The following is a 21,463-nucleotide window of genomic DNA, read 5'->3' on the forward strand; positions in this document are numbered from 1 at the left end:
TTCAATGCCAAGAAGTGCAGAGTCATGCATATGGGGAGTGGAAATCCGAATGAACTGTATTCGATGGGGGGGGGGGGGGGGGGGGGGGGAGGCTGATGTGCACAGAGCAGGAGAGAGACCTTGGGGTGATAGTGTCTAATGATCTGAAGTCGGTAAAACAATGTGACAAGGCGATAGCTAAAGCCAGAAGAATGCTGGGCTGCATAGAGAGAGGAATATCGAGTAAGAAAAGGGAAGTGATTATCCCCTTGTACAGGTCCTTGATGAGGCCTCACCTGGAGTACTGTGTTCAGTTCTGGAGACCGTATCGCCGAAGAGACAGAGACAAGATGGAGGCGGTCCAGAGAAGGGCGACCAGAAAGGTGGAGGGTCTTCATCAAATGACTTATGAGGAGAGATTGAAGAATCTAAATATGTATACCCTGGAGGAAAGGAGAAGCAGAGGTGATATGATACAGGCTTTCAGATACTTGAAAGGTTTTAATGATCCAAAGACAACGACAAACCTTTTCCATTACAAAAAATCAGCAGAACCAGGGGTCATGATTTAAAACTCCAGGGAAGAAGACTCAGAACCAATGTCAGGAAGTATTTCTTCACGGAGAGGATGGTGGATGCCTGAAATGCCCTTCCGGAGGAAGTGGTGAAGACCAGAACTGAGAAGGACTTCAAAGGGGCGTGGGATAAACACTGTGGATCCATAAGTCTAGAGGACGTGAATGAAGAGTGGGTGGCTCGCGGGAATGACGGCTACTGCCTGGAGATAATATCCTTATTCAATAAACATACACACGGTTAATGCGACTCCAACAATGCTCTAAGCTTCAACAGCAAGAGGAAATGTGGAAAAAGATTTGCATTCACAAAAAGCAGGGAGTAGCTTGCTTGTTACGGCGGTTACTACCCCAAACCAAATAAGCCTGATACTTCACTTTCAATACATATCCAGCATAGCTCTCTGTTTCAACGGCAGGGAAGAAAGACCGATACTTCACGCATACCCAGCATAGCTCTCTGCTTCAACGGCAGGGGAGAAAGACCGATACTTCACGCATACCCAGCATAGCTCTCTGCTTCAACGGCAGGGGAGAAAGACCGTTACTTCACGCATACCGAGCATAGCTCTCTGCTTCAACGGCAGGGGAGAAAGACCGATACTTCACGCATACCCAGCATAGTTCTCTGCTTCAACGGCAGGGGAGAAAGACCGATACTTCACGCATACCCAGCATAGCTCTCTGCTTCAACGGCAGGGGAGAAAGACCGATACTTCACGCATACCCAGCATAGCTCTCTGCTTCAACGGCAGGGGAGAAAGACCGATACTTCACGCATACCCAGCATAGCTCTCTGCTTTAACAGCAGGGGAGAAAGTCCGATACTTCACGCATATCCAGCATAGCTCTCTGCTTCAACGGCAGGGGGAACAAAGAAAAGTGGATCTATATACAGACAACAACCAATAAGGACTACATTACATAGTCTGGGTTAACAAATAAGCATGGGTGTAGCTTGCTTGTTGCGGCGGTTACTACCCCTAACTAATTAAGCTAGATATTCACTTAGATGCAGTTCCAACACTGCTCTCTACATTAATGGTGAGGGTGGAAGGGAAATAGAACCAAAAGGTTACTAAGAGCCAAGACTAAAAGAAGTATGAGAAAAAAAAATAAAAAAGTGCAAAGCTTGCTGGGCAGACTCGATGGGCCGTTTGGTCTTCTTCTGCCATCATTTCTATGTTTCTATGAGCTGCTGGGAGCAGTGAGCAAACAGAGCAGGTTAGTTAGATCTCCACAGATTGCAGGAGAGAAGGAAACCCAGCTCCCAAAAATATAAAGTTTGGTTTATGTTTGTCAGAAGGTTGTTTTACAAGGCTGTGAAGACAGGCCCGTGGGAAATGGATAAGAGTGTACACATAATTGTAAACTGATTGAAAATACCCTTTAAGAGGGTAATTTTATAACACCGCATAAAGCAGCAAAGTCTGCCTGTACCTGTCATGTGCACAAAATTGCTTTGAAAATGTTGTGGTAAAGTCCCCCTAGTATGTGCACACAGACCTTTGAAAATCCAAACGTACGCACCTTTACTCCTGTTCCTGCTCCAACTCGGACCATTGGGGCAGGCATACCATGAATGCATGTAAAAATCTGCACGTAATTGGGCTGCATGTATATTTTTACACACATACCCACCGGGGCTATTTTCAAAGAAACATATATTTACAACTGGGTTTTATGTGTGTAAGTGGCTTTAAAATGTACCCCCAAAAGGGGCAATTTTCAAAAAGCCCATCTAGCTGCAAAGTCCATGGCTACCTCTTGTAGCTAATTTTCAAAGGGAAACTGTCTTTTTTTGTTACCTGTCCCTCGGCCCACCCCTGGAGCACTTCCCTCAAATGCAGCTAAAAGTGCCCACACTGTGCAACAGGGGGGTAGTGTTAAAAAATGGCAATCTAGCCACATGAATCCTTTCTACACAGCCAGCGTGCCTTGAAAATTATCCTCACAGAGCCAATTAAAGATAAAAATTCTGAAGCTTCAAAGCTGTCACTGCATTTTAAGAGAAGGGATCCTGACAAATCAGGGCAGGCCAATACAGCGTGCCCACCCTTTCCCCCCTACCCAAAACATGTCCACATTTTCCCTACGCTAGTTCCCAACTCCATCCCTTTTCATGCACAGTCACCTCTGTTACAATTTTTGCCTCCCTCTTTTCTTTGCTATGTTCCACATCCAGTCATCTCCTTGTAACTCCCCCTCTTCCCTGCACGCAGTCTGATCTTACAGGATTTTCTCCGGGTAGCATCTATGTTCCGGAATCAGTTGCCTCATCTCTTTTGCTGTTCTTTTTGACACCTGTATTTCCCTTTGCCTCCTTTGCTTGACCTATTTATTGACGTGGCCTCTGGTTTTTGACTTATCTGTAATCTAGCTGAATTCTACCTTCAATTTGATTCTGGCTTGTCTTCAGGCTATACTTTGGCAGCTCTTTGGTTAGAAGAAGCTAAACACATTAAATAACAAATTAAATGACATTTAATTATGAAAATGAGTGCCAGAATGCATCTGGTCCAGCAGAATTTCAGTGTATATGAACTATGGGAAGCTTTCCAGTTATGCACCAGTTCAACCAGTCATGATTTACACATTCCATTCCATTAGTCTTTGAGCTAAGACTGCCAATACCCATCTTGTTTTGTAATTGTCAGTAGGAGATCATGTAAGAAATGTGATAATTGGTAGTGCTTTTTCTATAGGAGACATTTCAGTAACATAATAAATATTCTTAAAGTCTGTTGCACCAGCTTCTTTACACAATTCTTTAATATATGTCAAACTACAATTTCCTTAACACATTGCATGGTGATAAGGAAAATAGAGATTTAAAGTTATTTTGTGTATCTATAAAGTGTGTTGAGGAAAATAGTTAGAGGGTTGAAGTTATTCTGGGTGTATTAAGGCTTGCAGAAGTCAGTTCTTTTGCTGTAGGAAGGTGTGAGAGCTGTTTCCTAGATAAATAATCAGCAATGTTTGATTTGAAAAGGTATAAATTACAAGTGTTGTTAAAGAAAGAAAAAGACAATAGCTGAGAGGATCTCTTTGTCAAGTTACTTGCTAGTTGTCAATCATCAAAGGAGTGTTTGAAGTAATTGCCTTAGAAGCACAGACAAATAGGGAAACAAGAGCTGAGTAACTCTCAGTCCTGAGATAGGGCTGAAAGCAGAAGCTTCATCTGCTGGTGAATGATCAGGATTTGTGAGTATTGGTCTGCTGGGGAAAGAAAGGGGTAGCTTTGAAAAGAAGTGTGCGCTTGTCCATGTGCGTTTATTTCCCGGCGCGCGCACATGGATGTGCTGATCTTATAACATGCGCGCGCATGTTATAAAATCCATTTGCCACACGCACATGTGCACCAGATTTTAAAATCTGCATGTGCGGGCAGCGCGTGCGGGGGGTGAATTTTAGTAAATTACGCACAGCGACGAAATCAGGCCTTCCCCAGTTCCCTACCCTCTTACCTAACCTTCCTTCCCTTTCCCCTCTCCACACCGACCCCTAACCCCTACCTAGCTCCCCGAAAATTTTTTATTTTTTTACTTACTGCTCCTCCAGAGCAGAAGTAGTTTCCGCGTGCTGGCAGCTGGCTGGCGCATACTTTCCCGGGACAGTAGCTAATGACCGCTGTCCCAGCTGGCCCCTCCTTGCCCCGCTCAGATCATGCCTCCCGGCCCGCCCCTTTTTCAGGGCCTGGCACTTGTGCATGTATCAGGACTTACACACATGGCTGGGCCCCTTTGAAAATGCATGCAGCGCACGCAGGGCCCAGTCATGCTCGTAAGTCCTGATTTTTACATGTGCGGCCCTTTAAAAATTTGACCTTAAATGTTTAGTTTGCAAATGAAAAAGTGGGTTAAAGTTTGTTCTATGTTTTTATAAAGTGCTAAGGAAAATAGAAGGTTGAAGTTATTCTGTGTGTTAAGGGCTTGGAAAATTAATTTTTTTTCTGTTGTAATATGTGAATGCAGTTTCCTGGAGTACTCCTCAGCAGTGTTTGATTTTCCTACCCACCTGCCTCATCTCCCATCCACTCCAGTCCCATAGTTTCATAAGTAGACTGTTACCCAAATTAGGAGGGACATTTTTTACAATAAGAGTTAATTAATTATGAATTTGAATCAAATGCAGATCATTGACAAACAGATTAAAACTAAAGTCCCTTAAATTTACTGGACATTTTAAAATGGATTAAGTGTCCCCATGCCTTATACAGTTTAAATAACTTAACAAAATCAATAATATTAAGATGCAGACAGTATTCCAGCAGTGGGATAGGGAGTATCCAGTCTTTTGCCCTGAGTGCTACATGTTTGACTATCAACCAGTTGGTGAGAAGTGGTAAGTGTATACCTTGTGCAAAGAGTTCTTGGCACTCAAAGAATGAGTCACTCAAAGAATAGAGTTTCTATATTTCCTCCATGCCTAATGCTCTCCTTCTGCCGTGCATTCTCCTTATGCACTTCCCAGTTCCTCATTACCCTGTTTTTTGTAACTGTTCTTTTCCTGTTTCGTTCTCCCCTGTTACATGTAAACCGGCATGATGTCTCTGATGAATGTTGGTTAAGAAAAACATTAAATAAATAAAATAAATAAATCTCTGGAGGCTAGAGTGGCAGGTCTGAAGGAGCTGAGGCAGATGGGGAGTTACTACCTGTAGAAAAGACTTTCAAGGACACTAGAGCAGTCCCACCTCTAAAGGAGCACCTGTGTTGCTTTGGAGGAACAAAGTCACTTGGAAGAAGCCATTTGGGCTCTGGGGAATAAGACATTGAAATGCCCTGTCTGAAATCTGAATGGTAAATAAAACAAAGACAAGAGAGGTAACATATAGCACTATTATTAGACCTGCTAAGAAATAAACACAACATGTGGGGCTCCAAAATTGACATTATTAGATCACCATAAATTCCTCAGAAATCTGGCTGGCATTGAAAACAGATTGCTGATCCATACCAGCCTTAATTACATTTCACATATCTTTCTCTATTTTCCTTTCACCAGGAGAGATGAAACATCTTTTTTCTGCAACATCTTCTTCAGTTGTCTTTGGCTTAGAGATCATGTCATGCCATCAGTTTATCGTACCTACTGCTACTGGAGTGTAAACCAGCGTGTAAGGATACTGTAAACCATCTCTGCAAGATGAAGGTTGTCAGTCCTCTAGGGAATGCGTCTGCTCTGCGCTTCCTGGAATGCCTTCTGCTGAGGTCTGACCTGCCAAGGAGCTGTCCTGATCTTGGAAGCCAAAGCCAGGAGGACGTTCTATGGCGTTAGCATCAGACATGGAGCTTGCGCTGAGTACCGAGCTGTCATTTGGGTGAATGTTTGACATCTCAGCACTGCCTTCCATCAAAGGATTGTTCAAGTCTTCAAAGTCCCACTGTGAACAAAAAAAAAAAAAGTCCTTTTAATACAAATAAACTGGGCCAAGGTTACTCAACTCAAACCCATAGGAGGCTCTTCAGAGTGCTTGGTTCCAGGCGTAGTTTTTACAGGCAAACAGAATGAAAGATATGAATGACAAAGGCCAAGCAGCCTGTTCTTGATCAGCCTTCCAATGGCGTATCCTTAAAACCTGCCCCATCATGAAGGTAATTTTCTAAAGCATTTTGGCAGGCAAAATGGTCTTTACCTATGGCAATGGCTTATTAGCAATCTGTCTGATATGTGAGTAAATTTTCACGCATGTGCTCTCCATGTGCACAAGTTTTCCCGGACTGAGCGGAGATGTTCTTGGTCCAGGGTTGGTGAGAGTTTTGGGCTCATGCGAATACTTTTGGATTTTAAAAAAAATATGCATGTAAATTTTTAGAAAAATTTCCTGCACATATAGAGTTCTGTGCAGCAAGTTTTTGTGGGGTTATTTTCAAGGTGAACATACATGTGCTTATTTGTTTCTTACGTGAGCTCTTACATAATTACACCTGAAGTGTCCAATATTTCTGCAGAAGTAAGACTAACCTCATACATCTGTGACTTTAGGGAAATCCACTGCTTATTCTTGGGATAAGTAGCATGGAATCTATTTACCTTTTGGGATCTGCCAGGTACTTGTGACTTGGATTGGCCACTGTTAGAAACAGGATACTGGGCTTAATGGATCCTTGGTCTGACCCAGTATGGCATATCTTATGTTCTTTTCATTCAAGAGCTCTGCTCCATATTTCCTTGATGAAGGGAGCACAGCTCTTAGCTTGCCACAAATATACTGAGATAGTCCAATAAAACAATTACCGGCAGCTTGACCCTTTATACTGCACATTCAGAATTAACTAACACAGCAACTGTAATGCTTTGCTGATGTTTCTGCAAATGCTGAATTATACACACCCCTAAGACTAGACCAAAAGCTATTAATTACATTTCTATTTATAATAATTTTTCATCCAGAGTATTCTTATTTTACATTTGGTGACTCTCTTGAGACAAGGATATTCAATATCCTGGTACCTGTGATTGATTTGTAACCATTCAATCTCAACTTTGACCATCATTTTTCACTCCCCCACCCCACCTGTTTACCCAGTCATATCACAGGGTACCGCTGCACGATGAAGACCGAATAATTGTAATAAGATGAAAAAGCTTTTCCATAGGTTAACAAGTTACCGCAGTTTTGCCCTAAACCGGCTTTGAACTCAAGTTTTCCCGTCGATAGCAGGGCTGAATCAGCCATGCTGTCTTGGGCTGTCCGTTCAGGCCCGGGAGGCAGAGCTTCTCTAAGCTGTTACACAGAGCTTTGCTCTGTGTGGCTGCGCGAGAGTTCCTGCACTGGAAAGAAACAGATTCTCTTCAGTCTGTTTTTTCCGCGCGCGGGAACACTCGCAGAGCTTCTACTCTCCCCAGTTCAGTCAAAAAAAACAAAACAAATAAAACGAGATTCAGGCAATTAATATGGATACCGCTACACAGAAACGTCCAAGACCATCAGGGTTTAAGCCCTGCGTCTGTGGGAAAGTGATGTCTTTAACAGATGGCCATGAATTGTGCTGTGTGTGTCTGGGCCCAGACCACATACAGACTAACTGTAAGAACTGCGGGAAGATGTCACCCAGAGCGAGAAGATTAAGAGCGGAAAAGATTGAGAAGTTACGTTTGGCTAGGGACTCTTATGCCCCGCCGGAAGACTCGCTCTCGTCACCGGGACCGGTGACACAGGGTAAAAAATGCAGCAAGAGGCCATCTTCCACGCGGCCTTCATCCGCTGCCTCGATCGCAGAACAACCCCGGAAGGTGTCAAAATATACCACCGAGGGGAACCAGAGGCAAAGTCAGGCGCCACCGCCGAAGGTTACGATGTCGGCGCAGTATACGAATCCGACGCACAGGGAGCAGCTGTTGAAGCCGGCGAAAACCTCGACGCCGGCGCAACCCTCGACGCAGGAGGCGCACCATTCGACGCCGACGCAGACAGCGGCACCGACGCAGACAACGGCGCCGACGCATAGCCCAAATGGGGCACTACAACTAACATATAAGATACCATCGACGCATTCTTCGACGCCGGAACGGCAACCCTCTACTTCAAGAGATCTAACGGCTTCAATGGCGTCTACTTCCCGCCATCAGCATTCCAGGAGAATACACTCGGGTCACAGGGACCACCCTTCGAAGCATAGCAGCCACCATGGACGCTCATCCGCATCTAGAGAGTCATCGATACAGCATACCCACTCCTTGGAAAGATCTCATCGTGAACCTAGACCCAGACAGACAGAGTGGTCAGAAGAAACACTACGGAATTCAAAACACTCCCATCAGAGTCACCACAGGACGGAAAAACTACAAGACTGTTCATTAGGTCTGACATCCTCTAGATGGGGCACTCCAAACCTCACCACAACTTCGCACTCTGATAATTCGTCCATGGAAGAAGTGGGACCAATATCTTTAAGTTCATCATCCTCACCTGCTTCACAGCGCTCGTATGTGAGACAACATCCACATAAAAGACGGAGATCTCAGCACACGCCAGATCCCCATGATCTACGCGTTGATCCACCTCACAGCCCTCCATCCCTTCCCATTGATGATCAGGGATCTCAACCATCAGAGGACGCCAAACAAACCTTATTACAGATTTCTACCCTATTATCAGGGGTTATGTCCACATTACAGGATGCCCTCAAGGTCCCACAGCATCCAATACCTTCGCCGGAGGGCTCCTCAATTCCTGCATCGGGTATCTCGCCAAAGATTCCAGTTCCCATTACACAAATTCTGCCGGAACCAGTTTTACCACAACCTCACCAGCCAGATAAACCGGACCCAAGGGATTTGCCTCATCATCCCCAGTCGAACCCGTCCACCCCAAAATCTTCAACAGGATACCCTTTGGATCCAGAAGAGGAACACCAACAGCCTCACTCACCACCGGAAGATTTGGCATACCCAAAATTTATTGAAAATGTAGGTACTGCCCTTCATCTGGAAATACAAAAGATCCTGGACCCTAGAGCGGACACTTTGGATCTGTTAAAAATATTCGACTTACCTAGTGAACCCACTAGTTTGCCATCTCATAAGGTACTGGACAGTCTACTAGAAAAGTCCTGGGAAACCCCTCACAACATAGTACCAGTCTCTCATAAGATTGACCTAAAATATAAAATGAAACAATCCCCTTACTATGCTACTCCGTAACTCCCACACCACTCCATAGTGGTGGAATCTGCGTTACAAAGGGCAAAAAAGTCAAGAACCCATTCAAATGCTCCACCAGGAAAGGACCATAAGTGTATGGACGATTTTGCGAAGAAGACTTTCCAATCATCCATGCTCGCAGCCCGTATAGGACAACACCAATTCTACATAGTCCAATACCTCTACGACTCCCTACAACAAGTCAAAACGCTAATACCATCTGCAGCAGCTGATTTGAGTGTACCCCAACCTATACTAAATATGGAGGAAGGCTTACGCCATCTCTTAAGGTCCATTTATGAATCATTCGAAACAACATCCCGTACCTCGGCTTCAGCAATAGCCGCACGCAGAATAGCATGGTTAAGGGCTAGCGCGATAAGAGAGGATGTCCACGACAAATTCGCAAACTTACCATGCTGTGGTGATAACTTGTTTGGAACCCAGCTACAAGAAACTGTCTCCAAATTTCAAAGAGCAATCGCTCGCTGTACAATCGCTGGTAAAGCCACCAAATTACTCCTCATCAAGTAGGAGATTTTACTCACAACACAGAAGGCAACCTTTTCAAAGGAGACAGTATAGACCATACATTCCATTTAGGTCATCCACTTACCAGCAGCCACAAAGGCAACAGGTCTCCTAACATCAACCAAGAAGGGGAAGGCCACGGAATCAACGTACACAAGCACAAGCATCAGGGTCTGCTTCAAAGACCCAGTCGTCTTTTTGAACTTAACAGGGCCACCCCCTGCAGTTACCATTATAGCGGGGAGGATACAACTGTTCTACCAAACATGGTCAAATATAACATCAGACCGTTGGGTTCTGGACATTATAAAGCACGGATACAGTCTTCTCTTCTCCACATTTCCCCCAATCCCATACTTACAACCACAACGGATAACCATAAAGGATCACCTTCAATTATCACAGGAAATAACTCACCTACTTCATCAAAAAGCAATACAACACATACCCCGCTCCTCATGGAACAAGGGGTTTTACTACCCATATTTCCTCATTCCAAAGAAAACAAACGACCTACGTCCAATCCTAGATCTCAGAGAACTCAACAAATATTTAGTAAAGGAGAAGTTCAAAATGGTATCCTTAAAGTCCATTCTACCACTCCTCCAACCCAAGGACTGGATGTGTTCACTAGACCTGAAAGACGCGTACACGCATATTCCAATGCATCCGGCATCGTGGAAATACCTCTGTTTTCAATGCAAAGGTTGACATTACCAATACAAGGTTTTACCTTTCGGTCTTGCGATGGCACCGAGAGTCTTTACAAAATGCATGGCAGTGGTGGTGGCCCATCTCAGAAAACAACGGATACAAATTTTCCCATATCTAGACGACTGGCTCCTAGTAGCGTCAAGCCCATCAAACTCTACAGAACCAAGTCCAGCAAACTATTCACTGCCGTCAAACTCTAGGCCTTGTTATAAATTTTCAAAAGTCCAATCTAACACCGTCTCAATCTCTACAGTTCATTGGTGCTCATCTTGTAACACAGCAGAGCAGAGCTTTTCTACCAAACAGAGCAAAAAAACTAAGAGCACTACTTCGTACCACGAAGGGGTTGAGGAAGGCGTCTGCATGCCATATCCTCACTCTTCTGGGTCACATGTCGGCAGCGATATATACGGTGCAAAACACTCGTCTACAAATACGAAGACTACAGTGGGGTTTGAAACGCCAATGGTCCCAACACCGTCAACCCTTGTCTCACTCAATTTCAATCACACCAGCGATGTTGATAGACATCAATTGGTGGTTACGACCAAAAACACTTACCAAAGGGGCATTATTCAAGACACCTCCACACAATGCAGTTCTTTCTCACTACAGATGCTTTGCATATAGCAGGGGTCAGGAACCTTTTTGGTTGAGAGAGCCATAAACGCCACATATTTTAAATGTAATTCCATGAGAGCCATACAATATGTTTAAAACTAAATACAAGTAAATGTGTGCATTTTATGTAAGATCACACTTTTAAAGTACAATAAGTCTCTGAAAATATTACACCAGGCCTTAAGACACCAATACATCTCCTATTAGGAAAACGGACCAAGTCAGGCTGCTATAGAGTCCTACACAGAAACTACACGCCAGCAGAAAACCTCACCTGAATCATGTGCTGTCCCTCACCTAACATAGAATAAAGAGACCAAAACGCATAACAAGAAGCATGCAGAAAAAACTGAATTGGAAACTGCAACAAGCCAGAGTCTCTGTATGCAGTGTAACAAAGGAAAAAAGAAACATCACCCATCCTTATAAAACAAATCAAGAAATATAAAATCATCAGCAGTAAAACTGTACTAACAAAAAGAACATATTTCGAAACAGCTGATGAGTGGAATATCCAATAATTAAAAACTCATATAAAACATTTCCAGATACCAACAAAATATTTCAAAATAGCAGACACAAAGACCCAGTAATGAAAAATAATAAGGATACAAAAATTTTTTTGCTCTGCATACCTGGGAACATTTGATATCCAGGTGTCCTGAGATTGTTCTGAATTAGCAGGAGGTGGGGTGGTTTGCTTGGAACTTTCTCCTCTCTCAGTCACATACCAGCGCTCTCTCTCACACTGGCTCTCAATGACACACCTATACACACATGCTCTCAGTACTCACATATACACATGTTTTTTCTCTCTCACTTATATAGGCTCTTAATTACACATTTACACACATGTTGTCTATCTTTTCACGCTTACACACACACACAGGCTTTCAATCACATAAATACATGCTGTCTTTTTCTCTCACACACAGACTCTCATTCACATGCTTACAAACATGTCCTCTCTTTCTCTCATTTACACACAGGCTCTCAATCACATACTCACATGCTCCCTCACCTAAATCAGCTCTCAGTCACACACAGACACACATGGTCTCTCTCTCTCATTTAAACACAGGCTCTCAATCACATACTCACATGCTCCATCACCTAAACCAGCTCTCAATCACACACAGACACACATGATCTCTCTCTTACTTATACACACAGGCTCTTAATCATACATACACATGATTTCTCTCACACACAAAGGATCTCAATCATACACACATAGTCTTTCACACAAACAGGTTTTCAATCACAAGCTTACACATACAGGTTCCCAATGGTAAACTTACATTCATGCTCTCTCTCTCTTTCACAGGCAGGCTCTCAATCATTCACATACATGCAATCTCTCACTCACACACACGCCCCCTCCCTCCCCCCCCCCCGCGGCCCGGAAGAGGAAGTGGAGAGTATCGGGTGCGTGCACGGCAAGAAGAGGCCACGCTAGTGCGCTCGGCATCGGCCCGAAGAAAAGAAGACTGCAGCGCGGCTCGGAGGAAAATGAAGAGCTTCAACCGCGGCCGATGGGACTCCGCCTCCGTGAGGGCTGAAAATGAAGAGGTTAGCGTTGGGAGGAGGCTGCTGCTGCTGCCGCGAGTTCCCGGGGTGGGGGAGAGAGAGAGTGAATGAGCGAGCAAGCTGTGTTTGCTCGCTCATTCACTCTCTCTCTCTCCCCCACCCCCACAACTCGCAGCAGCAGCAGCCTCCTCCCAACGCTAACCTCTTCATTTTCAGCCCTCGCGGAGGCGGAGTCCCATCGGCCGCGGTTGAAGCTCTTCATTTTCCTCCGAGCCGCGCTGCAGTCTTCTTTTCTTCAGGCCGATGCCGAGCGCACTAGCGTGGCCTCTTCTTGCCACGCAGGCACCCGATACTCTCCACTTCCTCTTCCGGGCCGCGGGGGGGGGGGGGGAGGGGCGGGAAGAAGAGAACATGCTGGTGCCGCTGACTCCAGCTGTCCTACCGCGTTCCGCCCGGGCTGACAGCATTTTAAGCCCAGGCGGAGGAGGACCGGGGAGCAGCTGGGTCAGCGGGAAAGTGTGGTGACTGTCTGCGAGCCAGATGCAGCCCTCAAAAGAGCCATATCTGGCTCGCGAGCCATGGGTTCCCGACCCCTGGCATATAGGCTGGGGAGCTCATCTAGACCATTTCGAAACACAGGGTCATTGGTCAAACAACGAAAGCACTCTACAAATCAATCTCCTGGAACTTCGAGCAATACGGAATGCCTTACAGACTTTCCGAACACACCTACAAGGCAAAGAGTAATGGTCTACACCGACAATCAGGTAGCCATGTTCTACATAATTAAACAAATAAACAAGCAAGGAGGGTCAGGTTCTTGGAGCCTTTGTCAAGAGGCGCTCAAGATTCTGGAATGGGCAACTCAACACTCCATGCTCCTTCAGGCAACATACCTTCCAGGAGTAGCCAACATAAGAGCAGATCGCCTAAGCAGAGTTTTCATCCACCATCAGGAGGTGGCAAATATGCTCTTCAAACAATGGGGAACTCCCACTATAGACCTATTCTCCACGGAATACAAGAAGGTGAGGAATTTCTGCTCATTGATGAACAGCAACCGGAGACTAGCGCAAGATGCATTCCTTCTGTCATGGACAAAAGGTCTCCTGTACACATTCCCACCAATTCCTCTTCTGACTCGAACAATCCAGAAATGCACACAGGAACAAGCAGATCTCATCCTAATAGCCCCGGCATGGCCGAGGCAACCATGGTACTCTTACCTTCTCCGTCTCTCCATAGACCATCAGATTCCACTCGGACATCAAAAGGATCTCCTCTCGCAAGAAGGCGGAACCCTACTGCACCCAATGCACAACTCCTTACACCTGACGGCATGGAGATTGAACGGGAAATACTGACAGATCTGGGATTATCCAGTTCTATACAGGAGATCATCCTAGCTTCTAGGAAACCTTCCACAAGAAGAAATTACCGCTCTGATTGGAATCGTTATACTGATTGGTGTACCTCTCACCAACATGATCCTCGTCACTGTACGCCGAGTCATCTCCTAGAATACCTGCGCTCGTTGTATGTAACAGGCCTCGCAACGGCATCCATAAGAGTTCAACTCAGCGCAATTGCAGCATTCCATTCCCCGGTGAATGGAAAGTCCATATCTACGCACCCGTTACTTTCTCGCTTCATGATTGGTTTATCTCATCTCAGATCTCCAGTAACAAAACCACAAGTTCCTTGGGATCTTAATATAGTTTCAGAACAATTAGTGTTACCACCATTTGAACCAATCTATACGTTGCACATGAAGTACCTCACATGGAAAGTAGTCTTCTTAACAGCAATCACATCAGCCCGTAGGGTCAGTGAGATTCAAGTCTTGGTCCATTACACGCCATACCTACAAATTTTTCAAGACAAGGTGGTGCTTCGCACACACCCCTCATTCTTACCGAAGGTTATCTCAGCTTTTCACCTCAATCAAGCTATAGTTTTACCTACCTTTTGTCCGGCACCACATCACAACAAGCGTGAACGATTGCTTCACACTTTAGATTGTAGGAGGGCCTTGCAGGCTTACCTTCAAGGAACACATTCCAACAATAGACCTTCCCAACTCTTCCTCACTTTTAATCCCAACTTTCCGGGCTTATCAGTTACAAAACCCACAATCTCCAGCTGGATCGTACAGTGTATAAATTTTGCTAGTCAAAAAGAGATCTCACACTTTCCTCACTCCCTCACGCACATCAGGTGAGGGCGATCTCTATGTCCATTGCACATCTGCAACAAGTTCCACCAATTGAAATATGCAAGGCGGCAACTTGGTCATCCTTACATACCTTCACAACGCACTATTGCATCATGCAACAAGCGGCAGAAGACACCAGCATTGGGCGGGCAATCCTGAACACTCTTCTCAAGTAACCTGGAGTGCTCTGTCCACTATCCAAAGTCACGCCTGCAAATATTGGCTACACCTAAGGCGTGACTTTAGCTTGGGACTCCCAAGACAGCATGGCTGATTCAGCCCTGCTATCGACGGGAAAAGCAAGTTTGCTTTCCGTAAACGGTGTTTCCGTAGATAGCAGGATGAATTAGCCATGCGATCCCACCCACCTCCCTGGACAGATCACTATTGTCTTATCAACTTTGAACACTGCTAAATTACAGACTGAGGAGAATCTGTTTCTTTCCAGCGCGGGAACTCTCGCGCAGCCACACAGAGCAAAGCTCTGTGTAACAGCTTAGAGAAGCTCCGTCTCCCGGGCCTGAACGGACAGCCCAAGACAGCATGGCTGATTCATCCTGCTATCTACGGAAACACTGTTTACGGTAAGCAAACTTGCTTTCAGGATGAAAGACCAATGCACTATATTTAAAACTGCTGCAAAATGGAAATGTAAACTAAGCAGGGGACTGTTTTGGAGGCAAAAATACAGAAATAGCTCCTTTCTTTGAAAAGTTAAAATGGGAGCAACAGCTAAGGAAACATCTTCAAAAACCTATTTCAAAATCTCACATGCAGCCTTCTAAAAGTCTGTGCATGAAAGGCCTAAAGTCTTCCTCAATCCAGGACAGAATCCAGAACATGCAGGCCCCACAATACAAATCCACCAGCAATGTTTACTGGAATTCACGGGGAAAGGCAATTTGTAGCAAAAATGTACACTTCAGCTTTGTAGACACTTACATTGATCATCCTATGTACACACAAACCTGTGCAGGGGCAAGGTTCACTTTAGCACAGATCAGATAAGGAAACTATTTCTAAACAACTTCACATGGCTCAAAAGTGGCACCACAAAAGAATATTGGATAGGGACCCCTTCAACAACTTCCATGAGCATCTAAGGCATTCCCACAGCCCAGTCTTGCTCAGGTCACTGACACTCAGCATCTCTACAGTTCTGCTGTCTGTGAAACACACACATCTCCCACCTGGCGTGAAACACACACACACACACACACACCTCAGCCAGTGTGAAGGACACACGCACAGCTCGCCCAGTACAAACACACACACGCATCTCATCCTGTGTGAAGGACACACGCACAGCTCGCCCAGCACAAACACACACACACGCATCTCATCCTGTGTGAAGGACACACACACAGCTCGCCCAGCACAAACACACACACACGCATCTCATCCTGTGTGAAGGACACACACACAGCTCGCCCAGCACAAACACACACACATGCATCTCATCCTGTGTGAAGGACACACACACAGCTCGCCCAGCACAAACACACACACACGCATCTCATCCTGTGTGAAGGACACATGCACAGCTCGCCCAGCACAAACACACACACACACACGCATCTCATCCTGTGTGAAGGACACACGCACAGCTCGCCCAGTACAAACACACACACACACACGCATCTCATCCTGTGTGAAGGACACACGCACAGCTCGCCCAGTACAAACACACACACACACACACGCATCTCATCCTGTGTGAAGGACACACGCACAGCTCGCCCAGTACAAACACACACACACACACGCATCTCATCCTGTGTGAAGGACACACGCACAGCTCGCCCAGCACAAACACACACACACACACGCATCTCATCCTGTGTGAAGGACACACGCACAGCTCGCCCAGTACAAACACACACACACACACGCATCTCATCCTGTGTGAAGGACACACGCACAGCTCGCCCAGTACAAACACACACACACACACGCATCTCATCCTGTGTGAAGGACACACGCACAGCTCGCCCAGCACAAACACACACACACACACGCATCTCATCCTGTGTGAAGGACACACGCACAGCTCGCCCAGCACAAACACACACACACACGCATCTCATCCTGTGTGAAGGACACACGCACAGCTCGCCCAGCACAAACACACACACACACACGCATCTCATCCTGTGTGAAGGACACATGCACAGCTCGCCCAGCACAAACACACACACACGTGCGCATCTCATCCTGTGTGAAGGACACATGCACAGCTCGCCCAGCACAAACACACACACACACATCTCATCCTGTGTGAAGGACACACGCACAGCTCGCCCAGCACAAACACACACACACGCATCTCATCCTGGGTGAAGGACACACACACAGCTCGCCCAGCACAAACACACACACACACACGCATCTCATCCTGTGTGAAGGACACACACACAGCTCGCCCAGCACAAACACACACACACACACGCATCTCATCCTGTGTGAAGGACACATGCACAGCTCGCCCAGCACAAACACACACACACGTGCGCATCTCAGCCAGTGTGAAGGACACACGCACAGCTCGCCCAGCACAAACACACACACACGCATCTCATCCTGTGTGAAGGACACACGCACAGCTCGCCCAGCACAAACACACACACACACACGCATCTCATCCTGTGTGAAGGACACACGCACAGCTCGCCCAGCACAAACACACACACACACACGCATCTCATCCTGTGTGAAGGACACACGCACAGCTCGCCCAGCACAAACACACACACACACACGCATCTCATCCTGTGTGAAGGACACACGCACAGCTCGCCCAGCACAAACACACACACACGTGCGCATCTCAGCCAGTGTGAAGGAGCCCCAGCTCGGGGAGTGTGGAGTACACATACCTTACTTTGGACACATGGACTCAGTGTGAGAGCTGCGCTGGCCTACACATGAACCGCTCATGGAGAGTTTACCAGATTACCCTTCTGGGTCTGGTTCCTCACAGCTCACACATTGAAGGAACAACAAGGAACATTCTGAGACTGCTCAGCATCTTCAAGAAGGATGAGTTTGGTCTCTCCAGAAATGTTTGATCAAATAAATATGCCCAGGGCTTTGAGGAGCAGGTAATCTTACACAATGTTTCGAAAAACCAAAGTGATTATTAGCCCACCTCTACCAATGTCCCTCCTGTCAATGAATATCACTCTAAAATGGAGACTAAGCCAACATGTCTACACGCCCTCCCTCATCAGACTGCTGACAAGCTGTGTTTTGGGGCCCAACATCCCTTCCTGTGGGGCTCAAGGTTGTACTGCTCTGATTTTCAAAACCTCATAATAACAACCCCCCTCAACTTCCCACCCCTGGAAATCAATAATTAAAAAAATCAACAGGAAGCATATTTACAGGCAGCAGTGAAATGGGGACTTTAAAAATTAGGGTGCTGGGCAAAAAGGGGTTTAGGATAGGATCAGACACGAATCTTCTTCCTATCTGAGCATTCTCTGGGATGTCTCACGTACACAGTACTGCTTGATAAAATATCAGATCTATGCACTCATGCAGTGTTTTCTTGACCAAGTAAGCAGTAGAAATGCTCAAATACTGCTGAAATATTCAACCTACCCTCTGCATGTAGGTGTGGCAGATCTATCCTGATATCCCATCTCCATCTACAGAAATCGTCATCAATGCTGAAAGCCCAAGAGCGGGCAGCACCAGCTTGTTAGCTGACAAATAGCTTGTTAGCTATTTGTCAGCAGATAAGGGTAATCAATCGAGCCTACCATATAACACAATTTCAGAAAGAGAGCAGCGGGCTAATCTACCAATAACAGAATTGTGTACGTGCAGCACAGGGGCAAAACACGGAACCCTAACTCTTCAGCTTTCTTCATCCCTTCCTCACTCAGAACGCACACCATTCCAATCCAAGTTCTCACCTTTGTGTTCCCTCCATCTTCCCTGCTCCCGCCGGTGCTCTGGAGAGCCGAGCTCATGAGCAGGGACAGCTGGTGCAGTGCTCACATGGTCACTGCTACCAGGTACCCGGACCATCTGCAGCAAACTCTGCTCTGCTGTCCTAAGGCAAAGCATTGCTAGATGTCCAGAAATGATGACGAGAGGACCAGAGGGGAGGGCTAAAAATAATTCTAAATCCTTGCATTTGCAAGTGCTGCTCAGATCTTCAAACAAGCTACCTTTATGTGGGGGGAGGGTGACAGTACCAAAGGAGCCTTGCAAAAGATGCCTCTTACCTGTAGGTATGCACGGTAAGGAGGCAGTGATTCATCGCCTGTCTGGACCTTGCCTGCTCACAGCATCGGTGGAGCCTCTTCTGGTTTATTCTAGCACTGTAGAGCCGAGTGCTAGAATAAACCAGGAAATGGGAAAGAAATGCAGAAATACTACAGGCAGACTTTTTCCAACAACCACTAGGAGTGACCCCACAGCCCTTCCTTTCCTCTCCAGCCCTTTATCTCTTTGTAGTATTGTAGAACCCAAAAGTAACACTGCAAGAACACTGGAACACCTCAGCGAGAACTGCAAATGAGGGGGCCTGAAGTAAAAACTCACAGACGTCTACAATCTCCATTCTCAGACCTAGGACCGAGAAAAATCCCACATCTCTTCTGGGCTTAAGGCCTCCAAAACTCTTGCTGTGGAATAAGAAGACAAGGGAGGAGAACAGTTCTGCCGTCACCCAAATGAAGATCCAGTACCCTCCCCTCTGATTAGCACATATTTCCCAAAACCACACTAAGCAGGAAAGGAGAATCAGTAACTGAGGATATAAAAGCACCTTACACACATGAGCCTAGCAAGCTGCATTAATAGCAGTCATAAGATAGCTAGAAAAGCTCAATGTTTCTGTCTAAAAAGATTGTAAGTTCTACGATTTCGTTCCTATGTTCCATTCACTGTTCCTGCCCCAGATGAGACTGAGTGGCTTAGGGGGTGGGATGGGGAAGAGGCTGCACTGAAAATACACCTCTGTACCGTTACCGTTGTGATGGCAATGGTGATCATTATTAGATTGCAGGAGAATCCTCTCACAAATCAGGTCATATCACTACTGCACTGCACTACTGCAAGGCAGTACTAGTGCACTCATGTACCCAACATCAACAGCAAAGCAGTGCCAATACACCCATCAAACCAACATCCACTTCTAGGCAGTTATCAGTACACCCACCAACTCCAAATCATCTGCAAGGCAGTGCCAGTGCACCCACTAACCCAACACTAATGGCACAGCAGTGCCAGTTCACCATCAACCCAACTTTCACTGCAAGGCAGTACCAATGCATCTACCAAACCAATGTCCATAGCAAGGCAGTGCCAGTGCACCCACCAACCGCAAGTCATCTGCAAAGCAGTGCCAGTGCACCCACCAACCCAATATCCACAGCAAGGCAGTGCCAGTACACCATCAACCCAACATCTACTGCAGGGCAGTACCAATGCACCCACCAACCCAATATCCACAGCAAGGCAGTGCCAGTACACTCATTAACCCAACATCCACTGTAAGATAGTACCAGTGCACCCACCAACCTAACATCAAAGGCATAGCAGCACCAGTATACTCACCAACCCATCATCATCTACAAAGCTGTGCCAGTGCACCCAACATCAAACACAAAGTACTGCCAGTACACCCATCAACCGAACATCCACAGCAAGGCAGTGTCAGTGCACCCAACCAACCACAAATCATCTGCAAAGCAATGCCAATGCACCCACCAACCCAATAATCAAGGGTGCAAATTTAGCAGAGAAGGCATGCATATTGCAACATTCTGCCATGTGCCAAATCCAGAAGTGTGACATTTGCAATGGCACAAATACCTGATATCCACCCCACATCCCTGTACCACTCTTTTAGTACCTGTTTGATTTGGGAACTTTGAGCTGCATATAAACTTGACTAGCATTCAAGATTACAGATGTTAGAAAAAAAAAATACATAAAATCTTGACAAATATAGACTCCAATTAAAACTATGCCCGGTATAAGATAAACAAAATGCTAGAGTGCCCAGTCCTGCTTAAATTGAATATTAATTAAAATAAACTGAGAAGTCTAGAAGCAGGCAGAGAACTAGAGAGCCCCAGACAGAAATGAGAATGGGAAACCCAGAATCAGTTAAAGCTGTAGTACTGTTCAAATCCCATTTGGTCTAACAGTTTTCTCCTACTCCTGTCGACTTCTAGTTCAGCAAACTCAATGTACCGGCACCACCGCAGCCCGCACCCCATGATACACATATGTGTCTCTCACTGAAGGTGCTCAAAGATGCCAACAGCATGGAATCAGGATTACAAAAAAAGGACTCGGAAGCATCAGAGCACAAGTAGGAATATTAGCATGGTTAAGAAGTATGTTTAAATTGTAAGCACTGGCACTATTAAATTCTGGGCACTTCTTTAAAAATATTCCTGATAATCACTTCTGCTCCAGAGCCTGGAGTTAATAAATATCAGAGCCAGTTACTCAGAGCTATCACTTGGATGGATTGCCCTCTAGTGATGAAGAGGAGTATCTCAGCTAAGGATGTGCATATGTTGAATTTGTTCTCAGAGGTTTGTGCATATAAAACATTTTATGCACATAAGTACAACTTATGTGCATAACTTACAAAAATGAATGAACACGAATGAGACTTTTG

At 45.8% G+C, this 21,463-nt stretch overlaps 1 protein-coding gene and 1 long non-coding RNA gene across 6 annotated transcripts in view; one reads left to right on the forward strand and one right to left on the reverse strand.

Annotated features, from left to right (window-relative positions):
- The window catches only part of LOC115098629, an 87,948-nt gene that overhangs the window by 34,734 nt on the left and 31,751 nt on the right, over positions 1-21,463 (forward strand). For both annotated transcript variants that reach the window (XR_003858563.1, XR_003858562.1), the window contains 2 exons: positions 5,562-6,151; positions 21,009-21,148. This is a non-coding gene — a long non-coding RNA (uncharacterized LOC115098629). The remainder of the gene's footprint in view (positions 1-5,561; positions 6,152-21,008; positions 21,149-21,463) is intronic.
- The window catches only part of TMEM44 (transmembrane protein 44), a 61,812-nt gene continuing 45,053 nt past the window's right edge, over positions 4,705-21,463 (reverse strand). For 3 of the 4 annotated variants that reach the window (XM_029615366.1, XM_029615365.1, XM_029615368.1), the window contains 2 exons: positions 5,684-5,940; positions 4,705-5,106 (listed from right to left, as the gene is read on the reverse strand). In XM_029615366.1, coding sequence (XP_029471226.1) covers positions 5,713-5,940 — 228 coding nt within the window. In that variant the 3' untranslated portion in view covers positions 4,705-5,106; positions 5,684-5,712. Of the gene's footprint in view, positions 5,107-5,683; positions 5,941-21,463 lie in introns of those variants that run through there. The other variant, XM_029615367.1, reaches the window with a different exon arrangement.

This window comes from Rhinatrema bivittatum, chromosome 9, assembly GCF_901001135.1.
Source record: "Rhinatrema bivittatum chromosome 9, aRhiBiv1.1, whole genome shotgun sequence".
Classification (NCBI taxonomy): Eukaryota; Metazoa; Chordata; class Amphibia; order Gymnophiona; family Rhinatrematidae; genus Rhinatrema; species Rhinatrema bivittatum.